General features: G+C 34.5%; 1 protein-coding gene across 6 annotated transcripts in view; it reads left to right on the forward strand.

Annotated features, from left to right (window-relative positions):
• RNF19A (ring finger protein 19A, RBR E3 ubiquitin protein ligase) overlaps positions 1-26,761 on the forward strand; it is a 76,887-nt gene extending 50,126 nt beyond the window's left edge. For all 6 annotated transcript variants that reach the window (XM_007488160.3, XM_056823263.1, XM_056823265.1 and 3 more), the window contains 8 exons: positions 6,444-6,652; positions 12,101-12,245; positions 13,158-13,320; positions 18,322-18,436; positions 18,839-19,000; positions 22,037-22,250; positions 23,719-23,862; positions 24,511-26,761. In XM_007488160.3, coding sequence (XP_007488222.2) covers positions 6,444-6,652; positions 12,101-12,245; positions 13,158-13,320; positions 18,322-18,436; positions 18,839-19,000; positions 22,037-22,250; positions 23,719-23,862; positions 24,511-25,192 — 1,834 coding nt within the window. In that variant the 3' untranslated portion in view covers positions 25,193-26,761. The remainder of the gene's footprint in view (positions 1-6,443; positions 6,653-12,100; positions 12,246-13,157; positions 13,321-18,321; positions 18,437-18,838; positions 19,001-22,036; positions 22,251-23,718; positions 23,863-24,510) is intronic.
• Positions 26,762-27,169: the final 408 nt, after the last annotated feature.

Genomic DNA, 27,169 nt, shown 5'->3' on the forward strand with positions numbered 1-27,169 from the left:
GTTTTGTGGTTTTTTTGTTGTTTTTTTTTTCAGGAGGGGAGAAAGGAAAAGGACCTATATGTACAAAGAATTTTTTTTTTTATAAATAAATGCCACTTTTTGTGGTAGCAAAGGTTAGAAATTGGGAGGATGCCTATCCAGTTGAAGAATGACTGAACAAGTTGTGGTATATGATTGGGATGGAGTATTACAATGATAGAAGAAATGTGATGAGCAAGATGCTTTTTTTAAAAACTGCAAATACATGAACTGATGCAGAGTGAAGGGATAAGAACAGTGTGCACAGGAACAGTAGTATTGTATAATATCAGTTAAATAATTTGCTAATCTCAGCAATACAGTGATCCAAAACAACTCCAAAGGACTTCATCTCCAGAGAAGGAATTGATGTAGTCTGAATGCAGATTGAAACAGACTTTTTTAAACTATTTTTCTTGGGGGGGTGTTTGTTTTCTTTCACAATATGATTAAAATGGAAATATGTTTGGGTGACTGACTATACATGTATAAGCTGTCAAATTGCTTTCCTACTCAAGGTGAGGGAGAGAATTTGGAATTCAAAAAATTTTTTTTATTTTTAGAAACCTAGACTTTCTGATTTAGAATTGACACTAAGTTTCAGTTCCAAGGCAGAAGAGTGGTATGGTCTAGGCAGTTGGAGTTCACATCCAGCATCACACAGAGAGGACATGTTTGAGGCCGGATTTACTCCTAAGATAGCCTCTTGTCACTGGGTCTGGCTTTCTATTCACTGAACATCCTACTACCTAGCTGCCCTTGAAACTCAAATTTTTAAAAAATGAATGTTAAAAATTTCTTTTACACATAATGGGGGGGGGCACTTAAAAATCCAAACACAATATGAGTCAATCATGTGAAATGAGAACCAGGAAATGAAAATGTTAAGTAGTTTTATTAATTTTTTTTATTTTTTCCATTATTACATTATTCATGTTTTCTCCCTCCCCTCTCCTGGAATTGACAAGCAATTCCACTGGGTTATACATCTATATATACCTGTGTGTGTGAGATCACTTAAATTCATTATGTTAAGTAGTTTTAGAGAAGCATAGTTTTTAGAACCAGGGAGGGGATAATTCTATTGTTTTCTATTCTGATTAAATTACATCTGGAATTGTTCATTTCTGGGTAACTCCTCTTAGGAAAGACATTGATAAGTCAGAGAACATCCTAAGAAATGTGAAGAGGCTGGTGAAAGATCCAGAAATAGGAGAGTCTATTGAAGTGAACATGTAAGAATATCAGGGATGTTTAGATTTGAAAGAGATGAATAGGGCAGCTAGGTGGCTCAGTGGTTTGAGAGCCAGACCTGGAGACAGGTCCTGGGTTCAAATCTAGATGTAGATACTTTCCAACTGTGACCCTGACCCTGAACAAGTCACATATTCGCCTATTGCCTAGCCCTTATTGTTCTTCTGTGTTGGAACCATTGCTTAGTAGTGATTGTAAGATGAAAGGTAATGGTTTGAGGGAGTGGGGGAGGACCTGATAGCTTTACATTTTTTTTAAGATTCCCCTATATAGAAAGGAAGTTAGATGTGTTTTCATCATTGTTACTGTCCATAGAATTTTCTTGGTCAAGATACTGGAATCAATTGCCATTTCCTTCTCCAGTGGATTAAGGCAAACAAAAATTTAAGTGAATTGCCCAGTCACATAACTAGTGTCTGAGCCTGGATTTGAACTCAGGTTTTCCTGATTCCAGGTCCAGCGCTCCATCCTTTAGCCAGCTAGCTGCTTCATAAACATGTTCTGCTTGATTCCAAAGGGCTGAACTAGGAGCAGTGTTTAAACAGTAAAGGCTGGATAGTAGGTAGAATAGCTTATTAAAAGAAAAGGGGGGAAAAGGAACTAAAAACGACCATATTTAAATGTAATTTAATACTATAGGTAAAAGGAAATGGGAATAGTATGTAGGTTAAAGTCTGGGTAAGGAAGCTTTATTCTTTGAATTTAGGTTAAATTACCCATACCTTTAGATTATTTAGAAAAGTTGGTGTGGAATGGTACAGTGGAAGGAACACAGATTCCAGTCAGAAGATCTGGATTTGAATCCTGACACTGCCATTTAAAAAATCACTTATATAACCTTAGAGAAGTCACATAAACCTCATTGGTCCTCAGTTTCTTCATCTGTAAAATGAGGGGAAGGTAGTACTGGACTGGATGGCTTCTGAGATCCCTTTCCAAATATGATCAATCCTATGATCATTCTCAGGAATGAGTCATACATGAAATACATCTCAGAAATTGATGCCCTAATTTATTATTTTGGCATGGTGGGGAGGTTTTATTTAAACTGTCCTGAATTAACTAGGCCTTTCCTAACTTCTGTCTCCAATTTCTAACTTAGCTTAGAGGTTTTGAACCTGATCTTTTGTCTACCAGCACTCTTTTTGGGGGCTTTAGTTTTGAGGAAAATTAATGTTGAAAAGTAATTGTTTCCAGAAGAAATCTTTCTTAAATCTTGGGGGTTTGAAGGTCAACCAGCTTCCAAGCTAAAGTAATTTATTCCTGGACCTCAAAGCATCTCACTGGGCTGGCTTTGGTGAGAGGCAGAGTGGAGACCTACTCTTCATTTATCTGTAAAAAAGAACTCTTACGTAAGGGAAGTTGGCAAGCTGTAACTATCGAGCTGTGCAACTGTTAGAAAATGATTTAAAGTACGATGATTGACTAAATGTATTTCTATCACACTACTGATTGACTTGTAGGGATGAGAGACAGAGTTTGGAGGTTTCTTAGAGACCATCTAGTTCAATAGCCTGTTGAAAATGTTAAATACCACATATAGAAAGAGTAGCTTCAAGTTTTCAGCACAAAGGAACTAGCTCATGAATATAACATAGAAATAGCAAAAATAAACAAGACAAACCAATAAACCATAATCCTCATAGAATTGTATTTAACAGTTCCAAGTCATCAGGAGTATTTTAGCAATTGGAAGAGGAAATTGTAGTCTCTACATTAATTAACTCTATACTTTAAAGAGAGTATTACTTTCAGTAATCTTAATTTACCATAAAATTAGACCAAGTAAATATTACCAAAAGTCAAAGTACTTTTAACCAATTTTTTTTGTAAATCAAAATAGAATTCTGATAGAAAGTATGTTTTTTTAAAAACTCCATTTTCCCACCACTTTACATGTTAAATAACTGATATTTCTAGTTATTTTCTTCCACAAAGAAAAAATATTGTTTCTTTGTTTTTCTATTGTTTTGACAAATCTTTTTTAATCCTCCCAATTATGTGGAATAATTTTCATTTTAACTTTTTGAGGAATCTTGAGTGTCTCTTCTTCCTCTGCCCTATCCCAGTCCCTTATTCTAAAAGGTACCCGTTCTATCCCCTCAGAAAAGAATGAATAATCTAGTTGTTGGAAATCTGCTAAAGAATAGGTAAATAAGAGATAAGAGACATCAGCTGAAGAGCTAGATTCAGCATTCTTTTTTTTCCCCCCTTCAAATAGAGGTGGGAGGGAGGGATATTAAAACCAAACATCAAAGTCCCAAGGGACAATAATTCTGTTAACTAACATTGATGGTAAATATCTCTACAATGGGCTGAATCTATGGGTTTTTTTTTTCAATTTTCACATTTATGAATTAGATTATTTCTTATTTCTTTACACATAAAATAGAGAAGGTATATTTTTAAAAATAAACGTTAAATGTTATATATCAAATCTACAAAGAATAGCTTCCTGTGTTTAGCACAAGGGTCGTACTTTTCTCCTTAATTTTATTTAAATTAATTTGTGATAAATTAATTGAAACTTAGGGGGTAGCTGGGTAGTTCAGTGAAATGAGAGTCAGGCCCAGAGACAGGAGGTCCTAGGTTCAAATCTGACCTCAAACACATCCCAGCTGTGTGACCTTGGGCAAGTCACTTGACCCCCATTGCCTAGCCCTTACCACTCTTCTGCCTTGGAGCCAGTACACAGAATTGCCTCAAAGATAGATGGTAAGGGTTTTTTAAAAATTAATTGAAACTTTAGGGAATTTTAAATTTAATTTGCCCATTGATTTCTATCTATAATGAGTTCTATTGCCACAAAATTAACCTAGCCCCAGAATCTGATTTTTAAAAAGAACATTTAGAAATCCTAACATTGTCCAAGAAGTAATCAAAGAAAGATTGTTTTCATCTGTTTTGTCAGTTTTTGTATGTGCAGGTCTTGCAGAAACCTTTTCCAAAATGTCATCTGTACTGTCAGTTCACAATAGCTTTGCACATATATTAAAACTACATATATATTTTAAATTTCACATACATATAATTTTAATAAATATATAATTTTAATATTATAGAGAATTACTCTCTGGGGAATTCCTTTCCGACTTTGTAGGACTTGATTTCCATTACTAGCTGGAGCAGTGATGGCAAACCTTTTAGAGACTGAGTCACCCAAACTGCATGGAGAAGGGGGAGGGAAGTAGCCCCACCTTGTATTCCTCCAGTTTTCTAGTAATGAACTCTGTTGAACTCTGTGCTGGGGTAATGGTGGGCATGCCCACAGTGAGAGCTAGTTAATCTTAAACATTCATTAGTTTCTAGGGTTTTTACATTTTTTATTTTTAGATCTAACAGACACTATAAAGCTAATTCCTACTGATACTCTTAATGTCTGCTCACCTTTCTTAACTGGAAGAGAAATACCATCACCTATTGTTTCATAGAGGATCTAGTCTAGAAGTCACTGACAGCTAGTTAGCTGAAAATTTGATAGCATAAGCCAGTTATCAAGTTTTTTTGAAGATTTTAATAAATATTGAACCAGCAAGCATGGTATCATCTTTTTTGGTATCAAGGAAATAGCACTTGATTTCCAGTAGATATTAATTGAATTTGGAGTCTTTTGATTGGGTAACTCACCTTATAAATTTGTATATTTAACCATCTAAAGTTTCCTAAGAACAAATTTGTTGTTATTCGGTCATTTCAGTTGTGCCCATCCCTTTGTAACCCCATTCGGGTTTTTTTGTTTTGTTTTGTTTTGTTTTTGCAAAGATAATAGAGTAATTTTGCTATTTCTTTTTCTACCTCATTTAAAGATGAGGAAACAGAGTTACATGACTTGCTCAGGGCCAGATAGTTAGGTGCCTGAGGCCATATATGAACTTAGGTCATCCTGACTCCAGGCCCTTTATCCATTGTCACCTAGGTGCTGAGAACAACTCAGAACTTCGCTAAATTGTTGTTTAAATTTAATTGAAATTAGGGTGACCTGGGTATCTGTCCTGTCTGAAAATAACCAAGAAAGGTAGTGAGTGTCAACTAGTATTAGAGATGGACTTTACCTATCTAGGAGTTCTCTCATCAATGAAATCACAGATCCAGTTCATCTCTATACTATAGAATTCAGACTCTTTTCTTGATATTTGAAACATTCAAAATTTCTAGTTATTAATAGAAGTGGTAGGGAAATAGTAGACTTATACATTTGGAGTGGAGTTAACATTTTTTTAATGGTGTACTGATTCCTAAATCATCAGTTATTAAGAGAGAATCACATTGATACTTATAAGAATCAATTGCAAAAATAAAATAAGCTTTTAAAATTGATTGTTGAGTACTTTTATGAAATTTTCTTGAAAATGTTATGCAGGTAAGATAGAGGCTTAGAAAGCAACGAGCTTTTCTTTTCAGGTCCACTTATTCAACATAGCTTCTTAAAAGAAATGTTCGTGTTTGTTAATGTGATAATCACAGATCAGTTCTTAGAACCATAATGACACAATTTTAGAATCGAGGTTGAAAATAGACAAGCTTACTCTGGCCTCAAAAGAATGGGATTGAGAGTAGAGTGGGAAGGGGAAGATGACATAATGGAAAGAGCCCTGTATTTAGAGTCAGATGTTGTGGGTTCAAATTTCAGCTCTTTTTGTTGCCTGCTTTTCCCTTGAACCAAGTCACTTAACCTCTCTGAAATTTCGTTTCCTTATCTGTGTAGAGGGGTGTATGAGCTAAGCTAATCTCTTATGGGTCTTTGCAGATCTAAATCTATGATTATGGGCCTTTAGGATATGATTGAAGGTAGCATTCATTCATTTACTGTTTTGTTTTGTTTTTTAAACCCATACTTTCCATCTTAAAATCAGTATTGTATATTGGTTCTGAGGCAGAAGAGTGGTATGGGCTGGTCCATGGGGGGGTTAAAAGGACTTACCCAGGGTCACACAGCTAGGAAGTATGAGGCCATACTTGAACCCAGGACCTCCTATCTTTGGGTATGGCTCTTATTTACTTTTCTTAATAGATAATCATCTGACTTGAGCATTTGTTTTGTGGACAACTTGCTAAAAATGAAAATTGTTGCAGAAGCAAAACTGTAATTAGGCAATTTTTTAAAGTATTGTGAATTTATCTTGTATTAATGTATATATTTAATCCCCATCTTGTCATCTTGATTCTTCAAGATATGCTGTGATAGCATTTGGCTGTGCCAGCTGTCCAAAATTAACTTGTGGACGTGAAGGCTGTGGAACAGAGTTCTGCTACCATTGTAAACAGATTTGGCATCCAAACCAGACCTGTGATGCTGCCCGACAGGAGAGAGCCCAGAGCTTACGTCTGAGAACAATACGTTCTTCTTCTATTAGTTATAGCCAAGAGTCTGGAGCAGCAGGTATTTATGCCGACTCATTATCTTTAAGATGTTTAAAAGATACATAATTAATATTTCAACAAAAAGCAATTTAGTCCAATATGAATTTTCTGTTCCCCTTTTAAAGTTCAGATTGTTGTGGTGTGTCATACTTGAGAACATTTTATATGAGGAAACATTTTCATGATTTAAGAGTTATGACTTTTAAATTAAGAAAATTGTTTTTAAAAAAAATAAAGTCCCATGACAGTTTATATAATTGGTAATTAAGAAAATGGTCATATAGTTTATGTTGGTCTTTTGGTTAACAAAAGTACTATTTAATTGAAGAGAGAGATTCTGCATATGACAGTTAACAATTAAATTTTTTTAACAGAAAAATGTTAATTATTGTGTTTTATAGGCCTAAATTGTATAAAAGATATTTTGCCTAACTTTTAAAGTACTTCAGTAATTACAAATTTACACATATGTGTATATATATTAATTCACAATTGTCTTATATGTATGCAAGGCTATTTAAGCATACTTTTAGGTTGAGAGTTTAAAAATCCGAACTTATTTTCAAGTCATGATTATGAAATTTTTTATAGGCCATATGTTAATGTATTTAATCATCTGTGCCCAGTAAGAAAAACAGTTTCACAAGCCACGGAATCCCAAATTCAAAATCTCTGGGTCATTTTAATGTTTATTCTGCAGGTCTTTGTTAGATGCTTAAGTTACTTAAAACTCTTAACGCTTTCATTGGGATTTCAATAAGGCAGACCAAGGAGGAAAAACTTTTTACTTGTGCTTTTGCGAAGTAGAAATCTTTAAAAGTATTTTGGCTTTTTCTTGTACTGAAATGTAGAATGTAATATTAGTAATTTTATAATCATATGTACCCAGATATTTTTTCGTTATTTGTGAATTTGCTTGATTTATTCCCTTAATTTAAGTGTGATAAAACCTCAAAGTATTGATAAAAAATGAGAAACCTGAAAGAGTTGTTGAAAGAAAATGTACTGAAAACTATCTGTTTTAGGGGTTGCTTGAGAAGTGACTTATTCCTCAGAATAGGATCGAATCCATCAGAAATAATCATAGAATTTGGGATTTAGAAGGAACTCCAGTGGCCATTTAGTCTCCAATCCATATACTAAAAGGGATCCAGACTATATAGCATATCTGACAAGTGATCTCTCTCTTTCTCTCACAAAAACACATACACATACACATAATATGATTTTTATTTTTAATAGAAACCACAATTTATATATCCAAATGCATTAGTCCCCTGTAAAGTTGATATCTTAGAAATCTAGAAACTTGTTTCTAAAACTGTTCTTTTGAGATTACATTCAGAATTTATTTGGGGATTAAGTGTTATCCTTGGAGACAAATTTCATCCTTCATGAATAAACTTAATTGTTAGAAATAGGCAGCAGTAACTTAGTGTCAGATCTGTTTAATAAAGACTGCTTAAACTGAATACACTAATTCCATGCCTTGGTTATAAAATAAGAACTGGCTTCTTTTTATGGCAAGTTAGGTGAGCTTGAAGACAATTCCAAGAAGTCATTAATTTTGAGAAATGACAGAATCATTTGAATAAACTTTTAAGGTAATTTTGAAAGATGTGATCATGCCACTTCCATATTCAAACTCCAGTACCTCTCATCACTTCCAGTTTCAAAAACACTACTCTATTAGCCCTTAATAATGTAGATTTTGATCTTTGCTCTTAAAAGTTGGTAGTTTGACTTTATACAGTTTATTTAGAAATAATTCCCAATATCAGTAGCAAGTCTTTTCCTGTCTCTCAAAATATAATAGTATCTTTTTTGTAATTTTATTTGGCCCTCAGCATGTCCAGTATTTTCCATCTCTTTAAAAGAGAGTAGTCTTAATATTTAGATATTAGGTTATATAAACCCTCTTATTCCTTAACCATATTTATTGACAAATTTGACCATCATACCCACCTTTGCATTGAATTAGAGTCTTATGGTATATGGGTATATGCTGGTTTAATTTTTTTTTAATCTTTACCTTCCGTCTTAGAAGCAATAATGTGTATTGGTTCCCAGGGAGAAGGAGTAGTAAGGGCTAGGCAATGGGGGTTAAGTGATTTGCCCAGGGTCATACAGTCAGGCAGTGTCTAAGGCCAAATTTGAACCCAGGAATTCCTGTCTCTAGGCTCTCAATCCACTGAGCCACCCAGCTGCCCCCTATGCTGATTTAATTTGAAGAATCCTTTTGAATTAGTTCAAATCACACTGGTAGTTTGTGACAAGGCAAGTCACCATCACCTTTCCCAACCCTTTTTTTTGTGTGTGCATGGCTTAGTTTTCTTCTCCACCCGAATGTCTTATGCTTGAGGACTTCAGTACATATATCAATATTACTTTAACTACCATGACCTGCAACTTAACACAGAAACTATCCTAGCTTCAATCTCATCATCATCCACAAATATTCTTCTATCACTTAGAACTCTGAAATTCTTTTAGATGTCCAAAATCTCCTATTCTTTTAATCTTGCTGTGCACCTCATCCCTTCTAGACCTCTTCATCCTTACTGCAACTTTGTCATTTTATACTTTTCTGCTTTCCCAGTATTGCTCTGACCTTCCCAACATGATCTTGATTCAACTTTATTCAGTTCTCTTCCCTCAAATTCTTTGCCTCCTTTTTCTACTACTTTGTATCCCTTTTTAAACCTCAATATTAGATTACTTCCTATCATCTCTCTACCTTCCTTGTTTCTACCTTCTACTTGCTAAACCTTGCCGGAGGAAGTCACAAACTGTGCTGATTGATTCCAATACAGTTTTTTAATATCTTAACTGGATCTTCACAATTACATAGTAATCATTTTTCTTTTCTGTGATTATCATATTTCCCACAGTATATTAAATCTTTTCTTCTTTCCTCTAGTCACTGAGGCTGCACCCTGAGTCCTTTTTCAGTTCTTTCTGTATGTGGATAGCATGTTTCATCATGAGTCTTTAGGAATCCTGGTTGATCAGAGTCCTTAAATCTTTCAAAGTTGTTTATCTTTACAATATTGTCATTTTTATGTAAATTGTTCTTTGCATCAGTTCACACAAGTATTCCCGGGTTTTTCTGAAACCAGTTCAATTCAGTACATTTTTATAAAGTACCTAATGTGTGCCAGACACTGCTAAGCACTAGGGATTCAAAGAAGAAAAAGGCACCGTCCCTTCCCCTTAGGAATTTACAATCTAATGGAGGAAGACAACACACTTAAGGAAATTAAAAAGGGTTAATGGCCACTGGCAACCAGCTAGAGGGCACACTGTTCCCTGGAATTGAATGCAAACAGAGTAGCTGATAGAAAAAGGATTACCAAGAAGGTTGGGAGCCCTTTGTAAAGGAGGACTTTGAAGAAGGAGGGAAAAGGCAGCTGAAGATGAGTTAAGAAAGTATAGAGTATCAAAATCTGAAGCATCCTTTGTGGTGATCTCATATAGTACAATAGTATACCATCACATTCGTATACTCTAATTTGTTTAGCCATTCCCCAGTTGATGGGCATCCAATCAGTTTCCAATTCTTTACCACCCCCAAAAAGTGCTGCTATAAGTATTTTTGTACATGGAATCTTTTCTTTCTTTGATCTCTCTGAGGTATATAGGTCTAGTAGTAGAATTGCTGGGTCAAAGGATACACACAATTTAATACCTTTTAGGAAATAATTTCAAATAGTTCCAGAATGGTTAGACACACTTTCACAGCTTAACCAATGGTACAATTAGAGTACTTGTCTTCCCAAAGCCCCTCCTGCATTTGTCATTTTCCTTTTTTGTCATATTAGCTACTCTGAGTGTGAGGTGGTACTTCAAAGTTGTTTTAACTTGCATTTCTTTATTAATGACTTAGAAGCATTTTTATGTTATTGATAACTGATATTTTTCCTCTGAAAATAACCTTTTCATATACATTGATCCTTTATCAGTTGGGAATGACTTTTTAAAAATATTCAGCACTTCTCTACATATCTTAGAAAAGTATTAGAAGAGCTCACTGCAACGATTCTTTGCATTTAATTTAATCTTAAAACAGCTCTGATGCCTATTGTATATACTGTTGAGAATAACTGTTAGTTCTCTTACATTTGCTGAGTAGAGAGTCAACTCTGGAAAGACTTAAAGAATAGTATAGTCAGTCATCAAATTGGCTATGGGATAATGAGTTGTTTTACCCTAACAATTTTTTTTAAAACCCTTACCTTCTGGATTAGAACCAATACTATACTGTGTATTGCTTCTAAGGCAGAAGAGTCATAAGATCTGGGCAATGGGGGTTAAGTGACTTGCCCAGGGTCCCACAGGCAGGAAGTATCCGCGGTCAGATTTGAACCCAGGACCTCCTATCTTTAGGCCTGGCTCTCAATCCACTGAGCCACCAGTTGCACCCTATCCTAACAACTTTTAAAAGATGATCTGCTATACCGTGCTCTTTGTGGTGGCAAAAAAAATTTTTTTGAAAAATGAGGGCGTATCCATTGATTGGGGAAAGGCTGAACAAATTTGGTATCTGTTGGGAATGGAATACTATTGTGCTGAAAGGAATGATGAACTGGAGGAATTCCACAGGAACTGGAAAGACGTCCAGGAATTGATGCAGAGTGAAAAGAACAGAACCAAGAGAACATTGTACACAGAGACTGATATACTGTGGTACAATCGAATGTAATGGCCTTCTCTACTAGCAGCAATGCAATGATCTAGGACAATTCTGAGGGACTTATGAGAAAGAATGTTATCCCCATCCAGAGAAAGAACTGTGGGAGTAGAAACACAGAAGAAAAACATATGATCAATCATGTAGTTTGATAGGATTATGATTAGGGTTTTGATGTTAAAAGATCACTCGACTGCAAATATATGGAAATAGGTTTTGAACAATGATACATGTATAACCCAAAGGAACTGCTTATCAGCTTCAGGAGCGGAGAGGAAAAAGGTGGAAGAATCATGAATCACATAACCATGGGAAAAAATAAAAATAAAAAAATAAATATTTCTGTACACATAAAAAAGATGATCTAAAATAAGTTATAACTTATGCTCTACATTGTTGGGGGGGAGTGCTAACATCAATCAACAAAGTTTATTGAAGTAAGTTTAAGTTCTTAAGAAACCTCACCTTCTCTATAGCCATCCCTAGGACTTACCTTCATTGTTTTGTTCCTGTTCTTTTTGCTCTTGTGTTAATTGTCATCTTTTATTGTGTTTTGAGAAATGTTTGCTTGAAAAATCTTGTCTTTTAAAAAAGAGAAAAAGTACTTTATAAATTACAAAATGGTATTGGATAGTACATCAGTACAAAGATTTAGGGGTATGAGTAACTGTCAGTTCAAATAGTAATATTCTAGAAATTTTAACAAAAATGATTTTATTGGTATAAAATTAGAGTACTTTTCATATTGGTAAATGCTTCTAATTTTTTCTTTAATAGCTGATGATATAAAACCATGTCCACGATGTGCTGCATATATAATAAAGATGAATGATGGAAGTTGCAATCACATGACATGTGCTGTCTGTGGTTGTGAGTTTTGTTGGCTGTGTATGAAAGAGATCTCAGATTTACATTATTTAAGGTAAGTTTAAGATAATAGTTTTATATATATACACACATACATATATACATACATACATGAGTTTAGATTTGAACCCAGGAGCTCCTGTCTCTAGGCTTGGCTCTTAATCCACTCAGCTACCTAGCTGCTCCCAAATAGTTATGTTCAAAAAGAAAATAACATTAGATTTTTTTCTCATTAGTGTTTTAAAATTTAGATTTTAGAACATGCTTAAAGTGATTAATTTTGCTCTGATTCAATAAATGTAGGATAAGCCAACTTTTTTTGAGTAGCATTAATAACTAGTAAAATTTCTGGGAAGGGTATATTTTTTAATAGAAGTAGTACTGCAGAGTGCTAACCTGAAAGACAGAAAGACTGAGTTCACATCTGTCTTCTGGTACTTACTAGTGTGTGATCACTGGCATTTACTAATCATGGTCAAATCTTTTAAGATTAAAAGTTGTAAATAAGGATTTTTTCAAAAATCATGAAAAAAAAAGAAAAAGAAAAAAAATCATGGAATCCCTACTCTGTGATTCTATTAGGTCTTAAATGTCTTTTAAACATTTTTGTATGTAAATTATAACTGCCCACAAAGAGGGTGTAACATGTATATGTCTTAATATGTGAATATTTACTTCCTTGTGTAATAAATAAAGGTTTTTTGGATGTTTGCATACTAAGGATCAGTTTCATAGCCTTCCTTCCCCCAAACCCCTAAAAAAGATAGCTTATTGATATTTTCTTTGTGGTAACTCGTGGTTATACAAACTAATTTTTTGTTTGAGAAAATCTTTTGGTTGTACAAAGAAAACAAAACTTTTAAGGGAAAAATTTTATAACTTGTCTGATAGTGCTTATAATCTTCTCTGATAGTTATTCATGGGTTTTCAAATTAGTGTTGGTTTATTTTTAAATTCTTTTCATTAGCCCATCAGGATGTACTTTTTGGGGAAAGAAACCTTGGAGTCGCAAGAAGAAAATACTATGGCAGCTAGGAACACTTGTTGGTGCTCCTGTAGGAATTGCTTTAATAGCTGGCATTGCTATTCCTGCAATGATTATTGGAATCCCTGTGTATGTTGGACGTAAGGTAAAATACACAATTGTTTATTAGATGTATTGCTGATACAATAACTTTATCTTTAAAATGGAGCCTCTGTAAATTGGTAGTATGTAGAGTTTTTTCTTTCTGAGCCTCAAATTTCTCATCTGTGAAAAATGAGGGAGTTGGCTTCACTTAGTGACATCTAATATCCCTTCTAGCTCAAAATTAAAAATGCAAGGTTCCATGCAGGGTTCTGGGAAACAAAAACAGAAATAAAACAATTCCTGCCTTCAGGAGTTCATATTCTACTGGGGAGCAGAGCAAGTATACAAATATAGGAAAAATGTTTTATTCTTTTAGTCATTCAATAAACATTTATAAAACACCTACTGCATGCCAGGAACTGTGCTAAGCACTGTAAATACGAAGTTACAAAGGAAAGCAAATGACAGTTCCTTCCTTAAAAAGCCTACAGTCTAATGAGGGAACCCATCACTTAAAAAGAAGCTTAAAGGAGGTGGAGGGAGAGGGTAAGGAAGTCCATGCAGCACCTGGGAGGAGCTCTCTGATGTCTGTCTTCTCTAGTTAGAGAGAAGGAGCAGCTCCAGGGCCAAGGGAAGTATGGTTTAAGAATTAATGTGATTTTGCTGGATGATGAGTTTCTGGAAATAATGATGAAGTCCAGGAGAGCAGCCAGGTAGGAAACCATGATATTTCATATGGTCTTTTTTATCACAAGCATTAGCATATGAAAGTTATAACTAGTTCTTCTCTCTACCATACCCCAGGTGAATTTTAAGACTTTTGTGTAATTTTTAAATGGTTGTTTTGGTCTAAAGTGTTAGGTAAACCCTATTACAGAACTGGTAGAGCATGGCCATGAAACCTCAATGTGAGTCATCCATATGATACAGCAACCAAAAGGCTAATGCAGTCTTGAGGGCTGCAATTGGCCTTGCAGTCTGCATTAAGAAGCATCGTTGCCTGGAATAAGAAGGTATCACAGTTCTTTGTACTGGTCACACTACATCTGGAATATTACTCAGTTTATTGACAGTAAATTGGGGAGCAATATATAGTAGAGAATAGCAAAGGGCTTTTAGTTTATCCTCATCTAAAGACTGGCTCAAGAATTTGTGATTCTGTTGTGTGGACAAAAGGAGGCTCATAGGGAGCAAAATAGTTATCTTCCATCAGGTGGAAGAATTAGAATTATGTTTATTTGAGGACATAGAATCTTAAGAGTTAGGTATGACCTTAGAAGTCTTCTAATCTGGCCCATTCCCAAGGAATTCATTCACACAATGTCCAACAAGCAATCTGTCATCCAGCCTTTACATAAAGACCTTTAATGACAGAGAATTTACTATCTTTCAAAGCAGATAGTTCCATCTTTTTGACAGCTCTGATTAATAGGGAGTTTTTTCAAATTTAAACCTAAATCTGCCTCCTACTTTTCCTGGCTCTGCTTTTTGGAGCCAAACAGAATAAATCTAATTCCTCTTTTCCATAATAGCCCTTCAGATACTTGAAAATAGTGATTATGTCTCTTATAAGTTCTTGAGGGCAAAATGCCCTGTTTCGGTTTTTATATGGCATGCTGTTATTTAACCCTTACTATTCTTGTTGTGTCCCTTTACAGCCTTCAGTGCTTTTTAGTGCCTGTAGTATTACACTAAGATCTAAATACAATATCCCAGTTATTGTTTCACTAAGAACATAGCTATATTCTTATTCATCAACTAAATAAATAAATAAATGATAATGAATTATTTATGTATATATAAAAATAATAAATTTAAAATAATTAAAAAATAAAGGAATTAAATAATTCCTACTTGATACTTAAATTGTTCTCAGTTATGGCTTTTTAATTCCATGTGTAGGACTTTTATGTTTATCCCTACTAATTTTTATTTTATTAGATTCAACCCAACTTTCTAGCATATTGGCCTTTTTAGGTAGATCCTTATTCTGCCAACATGTTCATCCCAGCTTTGGGTTGTTTGCAAGTTTAAGGAACTATAATGATCTCCCTTGGTTTGTATAGTGCTTAACTGTTACGGTTACTTTTTATACTGTTCTCTTACTGAGTTTATCGTCCCCATAGTCTTTTTCACATAAACTGTTGTTAGATTGGTTCCATTATTCTAGACTATTGAAGGGTTTTTTGTTTGTTTATTTTAGATCCTTCCCTGCTTCAGTTCATGCCGTGCATTAATTTTTGCCATGACTATGTAAAATCATGACCATAATGCCTTTGGTTCTAGTCTTTTCTTATTTTTGAAATTTTTATCTTTTGTTCTGTAATCAATATTGCATATTGGTCCCAAGGCAGAAGAGTAGTAAGGGCTAGATATTTGAGATTAAGTGATGTCCTGAGGCTCTCAGATAGGAAATGTCTGTCACTTAGCTGCCCCCAGTTCTAGTCTTCTATAAGAATGTTGAACAAAATAAAAAATTTCCAAGCAGTTCATTAATTACCAGTTCCTGAGTTATTGTTCAGCCACTTCAAAATCCACCTTAATTGTATGGCCATCTGGCTTTTTTCTAACTTGTCCCAGAGAATATCTTAAAAATTTTTTGTCAGATAAATTTTTTGTCAGATGCTTTGCCAAAATGTATGGCTTGATAAGTCTATCCTGGCTTGTTCTCGATAAAACAAGGCTGGTACATAGGGAGCACTGATTACCTTTTTGAGTATTCACAGACTATTCCTTCACTGTAACCCAATTTAAAATTCTACCAAGAATTCCATTTTATCTTAGTTTGACAAACACCTAATATATGCCTGATGTGTAAAGCATGATACTCTGCATAAATCCTTGCTCCAAATCAGGAGTTTACAGTCTATTGAGGAGAGAAAGAAGGCAAATACACAAATAACCATGATAGAAAGAAGAATGAGGTGGGTGCAGAGGGGAGGATGAGTAAACACTGTACTGTAAAACATTTGAGGACCACTTTCACTTGCAGGTATCAGGGATAGCTTTTCATGGAAGAGGTAGCATTGAAGTTTAGCCTTGAAAGAAGAGTAATTTCAGTAGAGTAGAGTAGCAAGGAAAAAGATACTCTTGGGATGAAAGAGCATCTTTTCTCAGTATTAAAAATTGCAGAGAAAGCAAGAATAAGGACAGAAAAAAAGGGCTATTTTACTTGGTAATGAAGTCATTAGTTGCTTTGGAAATGACTCAATCAGTGAGGGGTTGGCAAACGGATCAAAAGGGGTAATGGACAGGAAAAGTGGTGAGGAAGTAGAGGTAAGGAGCATGAACTAAGCGTTTAGCATCAAAAAGAGAAGAGGCTAACTGATAACCAAGTGGCAGCTAAAGGCGGCTTTTAAAATGGATTATTAATAATAAAACATTTATATGGTGCTTTATGGTTTGCACAGCACTTTTATATAGGTCATTTCATTTTATTCTGACAACAGTCCTGTCAGGTAGACACAACAGGTATTATTATCCACATTTTTACAGATGAGAACACAGAGGCTCACTTAATAAGTGACTTACCTAGTCACACTGCTAATAAAAGTATCTGAGGCAGGATTCAACTTCAAACCTTCCTGTCTCCAATTTCTTTATGCATTATTACCACCTCGAGAAGATTTGAGTATGTTTATAGGCTAAATAGAAGTTCATCATCCTTAGTTTAAAAATTAGAACATTTGCCCTGGAGCATGTCCTGAAATACCTTTCCCACTCATCTTTTTTCTTTTTTTTAAGAACATTAACAATGACTTATTAATCATATCCAAAATTCTTATTACCCTAGCATGTAGATCATCTAGGCTTAGTGATTTGAAGAGCAGCTGGGAGAACTTTTGACTTATTTTAGGTTCTAATCCTCATTAACTCTTTTTTGTGATCCTTCCCAATCCAAAGGTTAGCCATCAGTTGATAAATTTGACCACAGCAATTCAAGAATCTTATATCATCTGGGGCATGAAGAGTTTTCTTCTATGCATTGGTGAAAGGGAAATAGCTATACTGACAGAATCACACATTTTTCAAATTATTGAAGCATATAGTTGAGGATTTTTGAAGTTTAGTGCTATTCTTTGACTTTTCAAGATCCCAGCCCATTCCTTCTTACACACTTCTCCCCCTAAGTCAAATCCTCTTAATTTTATATACAGGGCTAGTAGTGTTGTTATGCTTTTTTTTTTTAACCCTTACCTCTTGTCTTAAAATTAATATTCAGTATTGGTTCTAAGGCAGAAGAGTAGTTAGGGCTAGGCAATTAAGAGTTAAGGGACTTGCCCAGGATCATACAGCTAGCAAATGTCTGAGGTTAGATTTTAACCCAAGTCTCCCAACTGGCTCATGAAGAGCCACCTACCTGCCCTTTATGCAATATTGTACACATCATAACATGGTTTATCCTTATTCATCAAGACATCATGGCTGGGGGGGGGGGAAGCGGGGGGCTTAGTGAATTGAGAGCCAGACCTAGAGGTCCTAGGTTCAAATGTGGCCTCAGACACTTCCTAACTGTGTGACCCTGGGCAAGTCACTTAACCCCCATTGCCTAGCCCTTCTAAGATGTGTAAGAGTTATTAAAAAAAAAAAAAGACATCATAACTTACAGTTATTTATGAGCTGTAGATAAATCTTTATGAGTACATAGCAATAATACTATTCTAGCTTTGTTTTTTCACAGTGCTTGCTGGATGCCTGGCTAAAGTAATACTATCCTTAAAAAGTTATATGGCTCACTTTTCATTAGAGATTTCATTGAGAAAAAAATATCTAGGACCAAATTACATGGCTGTGTGATAGGAGATAAGGTGCATGGACTAGTATAAGTAAATAATAAATGTTAAGTCAGTTTTATAAATTACTTTTTGTAAAACATTAAGACCAAATTAAACATTTGTGAAAATGCCAGAAGAGCTTTGATTTGCTGTATATTAGACAATCTTTTTTTATTATTATAAAAATGAGAAAATATTTTTAACTTTTAAAGCAAATTTAGGTCTAGTTCATCTACACAGAATATATAATGTATCTTTTCTCAAAACATTTCTCCTTTCTACTCAAGATTCATAATCGGTATGAAGGCAAGGATATTTCAAAGCACAAACGGAATTTGGCCATAGCAGGTGGTGTAACTTTGTCTGTAATAGTATCTCCAGTCGTAGCTGCAGTAACTGTAGGTAAGCAAATATTGGATATCTTCAGATACCTTGAACTCCCTTTTCCTTGAAGTTTTGAGGAAATTATAAAAGAAGGCATTTACAAGTTAATGCTAAATATGAACGATTCAATTTGAAAAGTATAAAATATGCCTTTGCATAAAAATTAATACTTTATGTGTTAAAAGAATGCTTACTTTTTCCTATTTAGTTGTGTAGTTTAGAGACTGAAACCCTAACTCCAGTGCAGATCATTAAAATTTTAGAAATTAAGTTTTTTCTGTATACATATCCATGTTTGAATTCTGGCACTTTTAATTTGTACTCATCATCTCTTTAAAATGCTTTCCAAATCTCATTTTTTTCAGTGGTTTACTTTTTGGTTCATAATGGCATTTAATTTAAATTCTCTCTTTTTTTAAGGCATTGGTGTTCCTATTATGTTGGCTTATGTTTATGGAGTCGTTCCAATATCTCTCTGTCGAAGTGGAGGTTGTGGAGTGTCAGCAGGCAATGGAAAGGGAGTCAGGATTGAATTTGATGATGAAAATGATATAAATATTGGTGGAACGAATATAGCAGTAGGTAAGCCTCTTAACCAAAGGAATCATATTTGTTCAGTCGTTTCCGACTCTTTGGGACCCCATTTGGGGTTTTCTTGGCAAAGATACTGGAGTGGCTTGCCATTTCCTTCTCCAGCTCATTTTACAAATGAGGAAACTGAGGCAAACAAGGTTAAGTGACTTGCCAAAGGTCATATAGCTAGTAGGTATGGGTGGCCAGATTTGAACTCAGGAAGATGAGTCTTCCTGACTCCAGACCTGGCATTCTAGCTGCCCCATGTATAATTTACCTTGATAGTAAATTAACATGAAAGTGATCCAAGTATGACCTAGAGTCATAAAATGTGGATTTGAATTCTGGCTTTACCATTTATTTTCCCATTTGACTATAGACAAGATACTTAACCTTTGAGCATTGATTTTTCTCATCTGTAAAATCTGGAGGATTGAACAAAATGAACTCAAAGATCTCTTTCAGCTCTAAATCTGAGATTCTATAATCATAAATGATAGACTCCTACTGCTTCCTGTATTTATTTGGACTGATATGAATTCAGGCCTGTTTTATAAGTAGAAATAAGTTAAAAATAAAATCTCCTCTTAGGAAAGAGGCATGCAGTGTAGCCCAGGCTTGAATCACCTTCTAAGCTTCCATATTCAATTCAGCAAACATTTATTAAACACCAAGAATATGCCAGATTCAAGAATAAAAAGAAAAAAACACAACAGCTTCTTCCCTCAAGGAGCTTAATAATCAACTACATATCACATCTTACACTGACTTATTGAATTTGTACTTCATTAGAACTCCCAAGGTCTATTTCCTCTATCTTGTATTTCTGAAGTTGCTTTTTTTTAACTCATCCTATTAAATTCCATCTTATTTGATCAGTTCAATGTTCTATCCTATCAAGATATTTCTGAATCCTGACCATCATTGTCCAGTGTGGGAATTGTTTCTTCCAGCTTTGTATTTTCTGCATTTCTTTTAAGCATGATGCCTATTTATCAAAATCATTAATAAAAATATTAATAATTGTATAGGTCTATCCATTCAATCATCTTCAAACCTACATAATTACATTATCATTGATTCCACATATCTCTACATTTTTTCCCTTTTAGAACCCTTCCACTCTGTCTTATTATGAGTTCTAAGGCAATGGGGGTCAAGTGACTTGCTGAGGGTCACACATGTAGGAAATGTCTGAGGCCAGGTTTGAACCCAAGTCATCTTTTCCACTTTTTTTCAAAGAGCAGTATGAAGAACTTATCAAGTTTTAATTTTCTAGTTTAGAGGCAATATCAAAAAAGGAAGCAAGATTAATGTGGCATAATATGACCTTGATGAAACCATTTTGGTTTTTTGTGATCACAATTTCTTTTTCTAGGGGTTCACTAATCTTTTTAATAATATGTTCTCAAATTTTGCCAAGAATAGAAGTTATACTTATTGGCCCAAAGTTTGGATTCTTTGTCCTGAATTTTTTTTTTAAAGGGCAACATTAACCTTTCTTCAATCCTTTGATACTTCTGTTCCATAGTCATTGGCACAGCAATCATATGTGTTACTTCTTTCAGGACTGAGAATATAGTTAATAGTGGACAAGGTGATCTAAATTCCTCAGGGACAACTAAGTTCTCTTATCTCCACACTCATCTTGGGTATCACCTCCCTATTTCCTTTCCAGTTTATACTTATCAGAAACATAGAAGCAAAATAAGATTCTGTCAGCTTTTCTCTCCGTTGTCAGTTATTGCTCATCTATATCACTGGTGTTTCTTCAGACTTAATGATCCCTGGCATTTCTGCAGCATTTAACACTGTAAACTTCCACTCCTTCTTTGATCATCTCTCATCCTTTGGCTTTTGTGACACTTCTCTTCTTACGGTTCTATTTCTACTTTTCTGACCTTTTCTTGGATTTCCTGAAGTGCTTTCTCTTCCCTCTGTTCTCATGCTTTCCTTTGCTCTTGGTCTCTCTCTCTTAAACCTCTCTTCACAATCAAACCTGCTACTTCAATGGGGTGTTCCCCTGGGTACACATGACTCACAAATCTGTGTATCTCCAGCCTCATCCTCTCACTTGAGGTCCAGTCACACACCAAATTCTAATGCTTTTTATATTAATGCATTTCCTGAATGTGAGTGATAATCTATACTTGGATCTCTTGCTATTGCTTTCAACTAAGTTAACCTTCTGCTCCATAAAACCTGGCATTTCCAACTTTTCCTGTTGTTTTTAATAGCACAGCTATTTCTCCCATTCACCCACACTAAAAATGTCAGTCATATTTCATCTTCCTTCTCTTCCTCTGTCCAGTAATTTCCTAAATCCTGTCAATTGTGTCTCTAGTTTCCTGGCATCAGTGACCATGCCTGTGACTCACCTGCATAAACTCAAGAGATAGCAATAAATTGGCCAAATAAAGTAAAAGAACAATAATAAAAAATGGGAAAGAAATCTAAACAGGAGAACCCTCACAGAAAAGCAAGTGGAGAATCTGAAGAAATATAATTGAGATCCTCTTACAATGAATTAATACTGTGGGATAAAATAAATAGAGGAAAAATCTCTTGCAGCAGGAAAGTATAATACTATAACAACTATTGAAAACCCCTCCAGAAGAAATAAGAACTTTTCAGGGAGGTTTTTAAAATGCTCAGTAAGAGAATTAAAGGAAAAACAAAAGTATAGAAATTAGATCTTTTAAAGAAAAATTTACCATTCTTCCTTTACCTAAGTAAATTAATTAACTTACTATCAAGTATAGTTGTATCTATAAACATGTGCTTCATGTAGACATGGACCTCTTAAAAAGAAGTTGAAAGAAGTATAACTTTTCATTTGGATTTAAACCAGTTAGGTCTTTTGAGAGAGTCAAATCCCATCTTGTGACATTTTCTTGATTATATGTTAAGTAAATGTTCATTAGTTGTGCTGTTCATATAAGCATTTTATCTGCCTCCATCTATCTTGGAATTTTGTTTTTAACTTGAAATTTTTCAGAAGTAATCATTAAACTCATTTCAGCTTTTTGAAATGTTTTTATTTAGATGCAACTTCAGTAGCAGAAGCACGTCACAACCCTAGCATAGGAGAAGGCAGTGTTGGTGGCCTGACTGGTAGTTTGAGTGCAAGTGGAAGCCACATGGATCGAATAGGAGTTATTAGAGACAACTTGAGTGAAACAGCCAGCACCATGGCACTAGCTGGAGCTAGTATAACAGGGAGTCTATCAGGAAGTACAATGGTCAACTGTTTTAACCGGTAAGAAATGTTGTCTGCTCTATGATAAATGTGTAAATTATTTAAGTTGGTTGTGGAATCATAAGAACTTAATGTATTATCATTGAAAATTATCTCCTCAAATTGAACCTCCCTTCAACCTACAGGTTTTAATTTGCTAATGACATGATCCCAATAGATTGATTTTTGTCAAAGTTTTTAGAAAATGACACTAGTTGAAACAACTCATCAAGATTGTGATCTGACCCTTTCATAGATCGGAGAAAAAATACTATTTTTGTGCTCTAAATCATAGCCATAAAAGCTAGAAATATAAAATATAATGTGCTGCTAGTTTCTAAAATAGACACCTGACATTGAACTAGCCCTTTTATATTGTGTCTTCATTCTCAGTGATTGAGTGAATATCACAGACTAACTAAAATATCAAAGTATGAAAAATTTTCTAGCTATTTTCTCTTTGATTATATATGGCTAGTTCATTATTCATTGCTTGTGAGCTTACTAGGATTTATTAGTTATAATCACATGTAAATTTACCTTTTAAATAGTAGTGTTATGAGAATTAAAAGGCAATGTAGAAGAAGTCAGAGTTCTTGTTTTCTTATCAGAGTTCTTGCTTTTACATACAAATATTTCTTGCTATAGTATATATCATTTGGGTCTTGACATCTTATTTGTAAAATACATATATTCATTTGGTCACTTTTAGCATAGGATATTTTGGCTCATTGTTTCTATAAAATATTTTTATTCAAAATTGATTGGAAATGAAATTACTTTGAAATAGAAAGATAAGATTCTAGATTCTGAAAATGAGAGTAGACTAATTTAAAATTTTGTTAGAATTTCTTTCATGTTGCTATAAGTGACTATCCTCAGCTATTTAGTTTATTATCACCATTAAGTCTGAACTGATAATACAATAAGTAACCAAAAAGAATACCCTTTTAAAACCAGAACTTTGGAAACTTAAGTTGGTAGTTATTTCTGTAGTCATGGCTGAATATTTTTCTTTTAAAAAGGTTACTAATAAGCAAAACCAGGAAAGTATAGTAACAGCAGTGATGAACTGTGATAGATTTAGCTACTCTCAGCAATACAATGACCCAGGACAGTTCTGAGGGACTTAGGATGACAAAGAATGCTCTCCACCTCCAAAGAAGAACCACTGGAGTAAGAATGTAGATTAAAGCATTTGTTTATTTGAATTTATGTTTTGGGGTTTTGGTTTTATAAGATTACTCACAAAAATGAACAATGTAGAGACACGTTTTGCATGATAATGCATGTATAACCCAGATCTAATTGCCTGTCAGCACCAGAAAGGGATATAATTTAGGAAAACTTATGTGGAAATTTGTTATTTTGTGGAATTGGTAAAACATTTTTTTAAAAAGTTACTAATTCTTAAACACATTATAGTAGTGCTAATATTTCATTTAATTTTGAAATTTTCTTGTTTGTATTTTTTCCCCACCTCCCCAAGGTTGGAAGTACAAGCAGATGTACAGAAAGAACGGTACAGTCTAAGTGGAGAATCTGGCACTGTCAGTTTGGGAACAGTTAGTGATAATGCCAGTACCAAAGCAATGGCAGGGTCTATCCTGAATTCCTACATCCCATTGGACAAGTAAGAAAATTTTAGTTAAAATTAAGAAAAATGAATTTATTTCATTAATTTTAAAGATGAACTAAGTCACATGATCATTTTTGGATAGTGATTCTAATAAAAAATTTCTTACTTTGGAATGGAAATAATATGAAATTATATAATAAAATTGCCCAATGAAAAATTATTTAATTATAAAGGGAGTATGCTGATAAGGGAACAAAGCTTTTTTAGATAATTGTAGAATAGAAACAATTGTTCTCTAGTCTTGATAACATTGATTTGAAGGGGAGTAGTAAGATTTGGAAAATGAAAGGTCTTATTTAAGACCTTATTTAAGAGGGGACTTAAAATGGGTTGAAAATAATTTTCCTTGCCCCCACCCCCCATGGTATTCAATTTTAAAAGGAATCCTTCATTCATTTGGATCAGTAGCTTTTATGATACTTTTGAAAAAAAATTTTAACACTAGACCTTTGGTATCAGCTGAATAAAAATAGCAAAAGTATAAAACTCACTTTGATTTAACTTTTTTTGTGTTGAATCTAAGCATTTATTGTACTGAAGTGTGATTTTTAATAGAATAAGGTTTTATAGCTAATTTATTGAAACAAATTTCTCTTAGTCTTAAGTCAGATGTTTATATGCATCATAAATTTTATATTTCAGAGAAGGCAACAGTATGGAGGTACAAGTTGATATTGAATCAAAACCAGCCAAATTTCGACACAATAGTGGAAGCAGTAGTGTGGAGGATGGAAGTAGTGCTCTTGGCCGAGGTCATGCTGGTGGTTCATCTGGTGGCATGTCAGAAGGTAAAGCCAGTGCCACCAAGTGGTCCAAAGAAACAGCAAGCAAAAAACCTAAAAGTAAACTGAGGAAAAAGAGTAGCATGAAGATAAATGAGACCAGAGAAGACATGGATGCACAGCTATTAGAGCAACAGAGCACGAACTCCAGTGAATTTGACTCACCATCTCTCAGTGACAGCATTCCATCTGTAGCTGACTCCCACTCAAGTCATTTTTCCGAATTTAGTTGCTCTGACTTGGAAAGCATGAAAACTTCCTGTAGCCATGGCTCCAATGATTATCACACACGTTTTGCTACTGTTAATATTCTTCCTGAGGTAGAAAATGACCGCCTGGAAAACTCTCCCCATCCCAGTGGCATTCCTGTGCTGACTACCCCAGCTGAAGTTCCGCCATTGAGTTATATTGCTGAAGAGCGTGGGAGCTGTGTGACAACAGCCAGTGTAGATCTCTGTTTTGGTGAGGGACTAAAGGAAACAAATAACAATGATTCACAGCAGGTTATGGAATTAAATACTACAATTCAGACTGAAATTTAGACCTTTAAGTGCTGCAAGATATTTACCACTGAACAGCCCTGTCTGGAGCTGGTTAAACTACCTGTGACTACTGTAAGTTTCAAGTTACCAGCAGAAGCCAGGTTTCGTAATAATGATGCAATCGTATTTTATATGTAACAAGGCAAAATGCTTCATGTGGATCTTAGTTACCAAACTCTTATGAAGTGAAGTGAAGCTTTAAATGTACTTTACAACAGGACAATAAACCATAAGATCAAAGCTGATGTTTTGTGTGTTTGCCACAAAACTTTGCTTTAAAATACATACTTGTGTATTCAGATAGAAATTTGGCTTAATTTATAATGGATATATAAAATACTAATGTAATCCTACAACATTCTCATGAAAACTTGAGACTTTCTGATAAATGGGTAGTGGCAATTTATGAAAACCACTAAGGGAAACTGTTTAAAAGAAACAGGAGTCTCCCATGATCCTTGCAGGTTATTCTACAATAGCTGATGTCCTTTATAACATTTCTACTCATAACTGGGCACAAATTTTTCCCCCCCATCTGGGGTGAATCATATGCAATGTGGATATTCAGAGCTTAATGCAGCCCATTTACTACTGTTTGGATACTTGTACACTTTGAGCAATGTTATGGCAATTTTTGCACAACTTTGAAATAGAGAAACATGGTACGTGGTATATCTTGTATAATGTTTATATCCCTTTACTAGAAAGCTGTAATGGTAATTAAGTAGACAGACAGCAACAGATAATGATAAGATATATACAAAATGTAAAATAAGACTCCATTGGTTTATAAGCATTTTAAAGAAACAGTTACTTTTTTTTCATCAAGGGGAAGAATGTGCCCCACTGATTCTCGGTGCCTTTGGAATAGACTGGGTTTTAAGTGCCTGGTTGTTTGAGGATTTTACTGTGTTATTTCCTAGAACATCCTCTGTGGCCACCTAGGGTTAGAACTAAAAACTACAGATCACAAAATGACCATGGTAGAGAGGAAAACACATAATTCTTATTGATGATGATAATGAAAAAGTATTAGCCGACCAAAGACTCACTCAGGCTTCAGTGGACAGCTTTTACAAAATAGCAGTTTGCAAAACGCATGCCCATCTCCCATCATTGAATTAAAGCACAGTGCAGTGCTTGCAAAGATATAAAAAAAAAACAGTTCCCAATATTGTCAGCTTTATTACTTTTAACTTTTGCTCACAAAAGGAAGTTGACGTTGGTCAAAGTGCTTACATTGTTAACTCTTCTGTCTAATTCACTAAAATGCAAAGCAAACGACTGAGAAAACCGAAGTAACAATGTTCCATCTTCTTTGTTTCATGTAAGTATTGCCATTATGGTGCTACTGAGAGTTTTGGTTTGGTAAAAAGAAAACCGCCATGGGCTGCAGTCCTCTTCCATGACTCTTCCTTACAAGTTCCATTAATATGCTTATAACACTAGTGCCAGTTATGTTATTTGATAATGCTTGTTTATGATATTTGTATATTTGTTTGCAATCCAATTTTGCTCAATAATATGCGTGTAAACTGCATACCTGAAATAAATGTGTAAGTACTAATATTTTATTGTCTTTTGATTTTTGCACAGGCTTCTTTTATAAGGGCAGGAATATACATTTACTATATAGGAGTTTTCATAAAGATTGCCAGCTATCAACATGCTTATTCTGAGCCCAAAATTATTCATCTGATTTCAGCAGGTAGTTAGCCAAAAGGATACAAGATGAGAGATGTAATAATGTGGGCATTTGAACCTGATTGAAAAAATGTATTTTTCTAAACATCTCCCCCAAAAGCCTACTTAAAAACAGATGTTGACTGCAACAAGTTCTGAACTTGAATTTCCATATCTGTGAAAAAGAGGTAATACCTATCTCCTTTACAGGTGCATTATGAACAAAGTATCAAATTATCATCCCTTATTTCCTGTGCCCTTCACCATATTCACACAAATAAGTATTCACTGGAA

The sequence above is a fragment of the Monodelphis domestica genome, chromosome 3 (genome assembly GCF_027887165.1).
Source record: "Monodelphis domestica isolate mMonDom1 chromosome 3, mMonDom1.pri, whole genome shotgun sequence".
Taxonomy (NCBI): Eukaryota; Metazoa; Chordata; class Mammalia; order Didelphimorphia; family Didelphidae; genus Monodelphis; species Monodelphis domestica.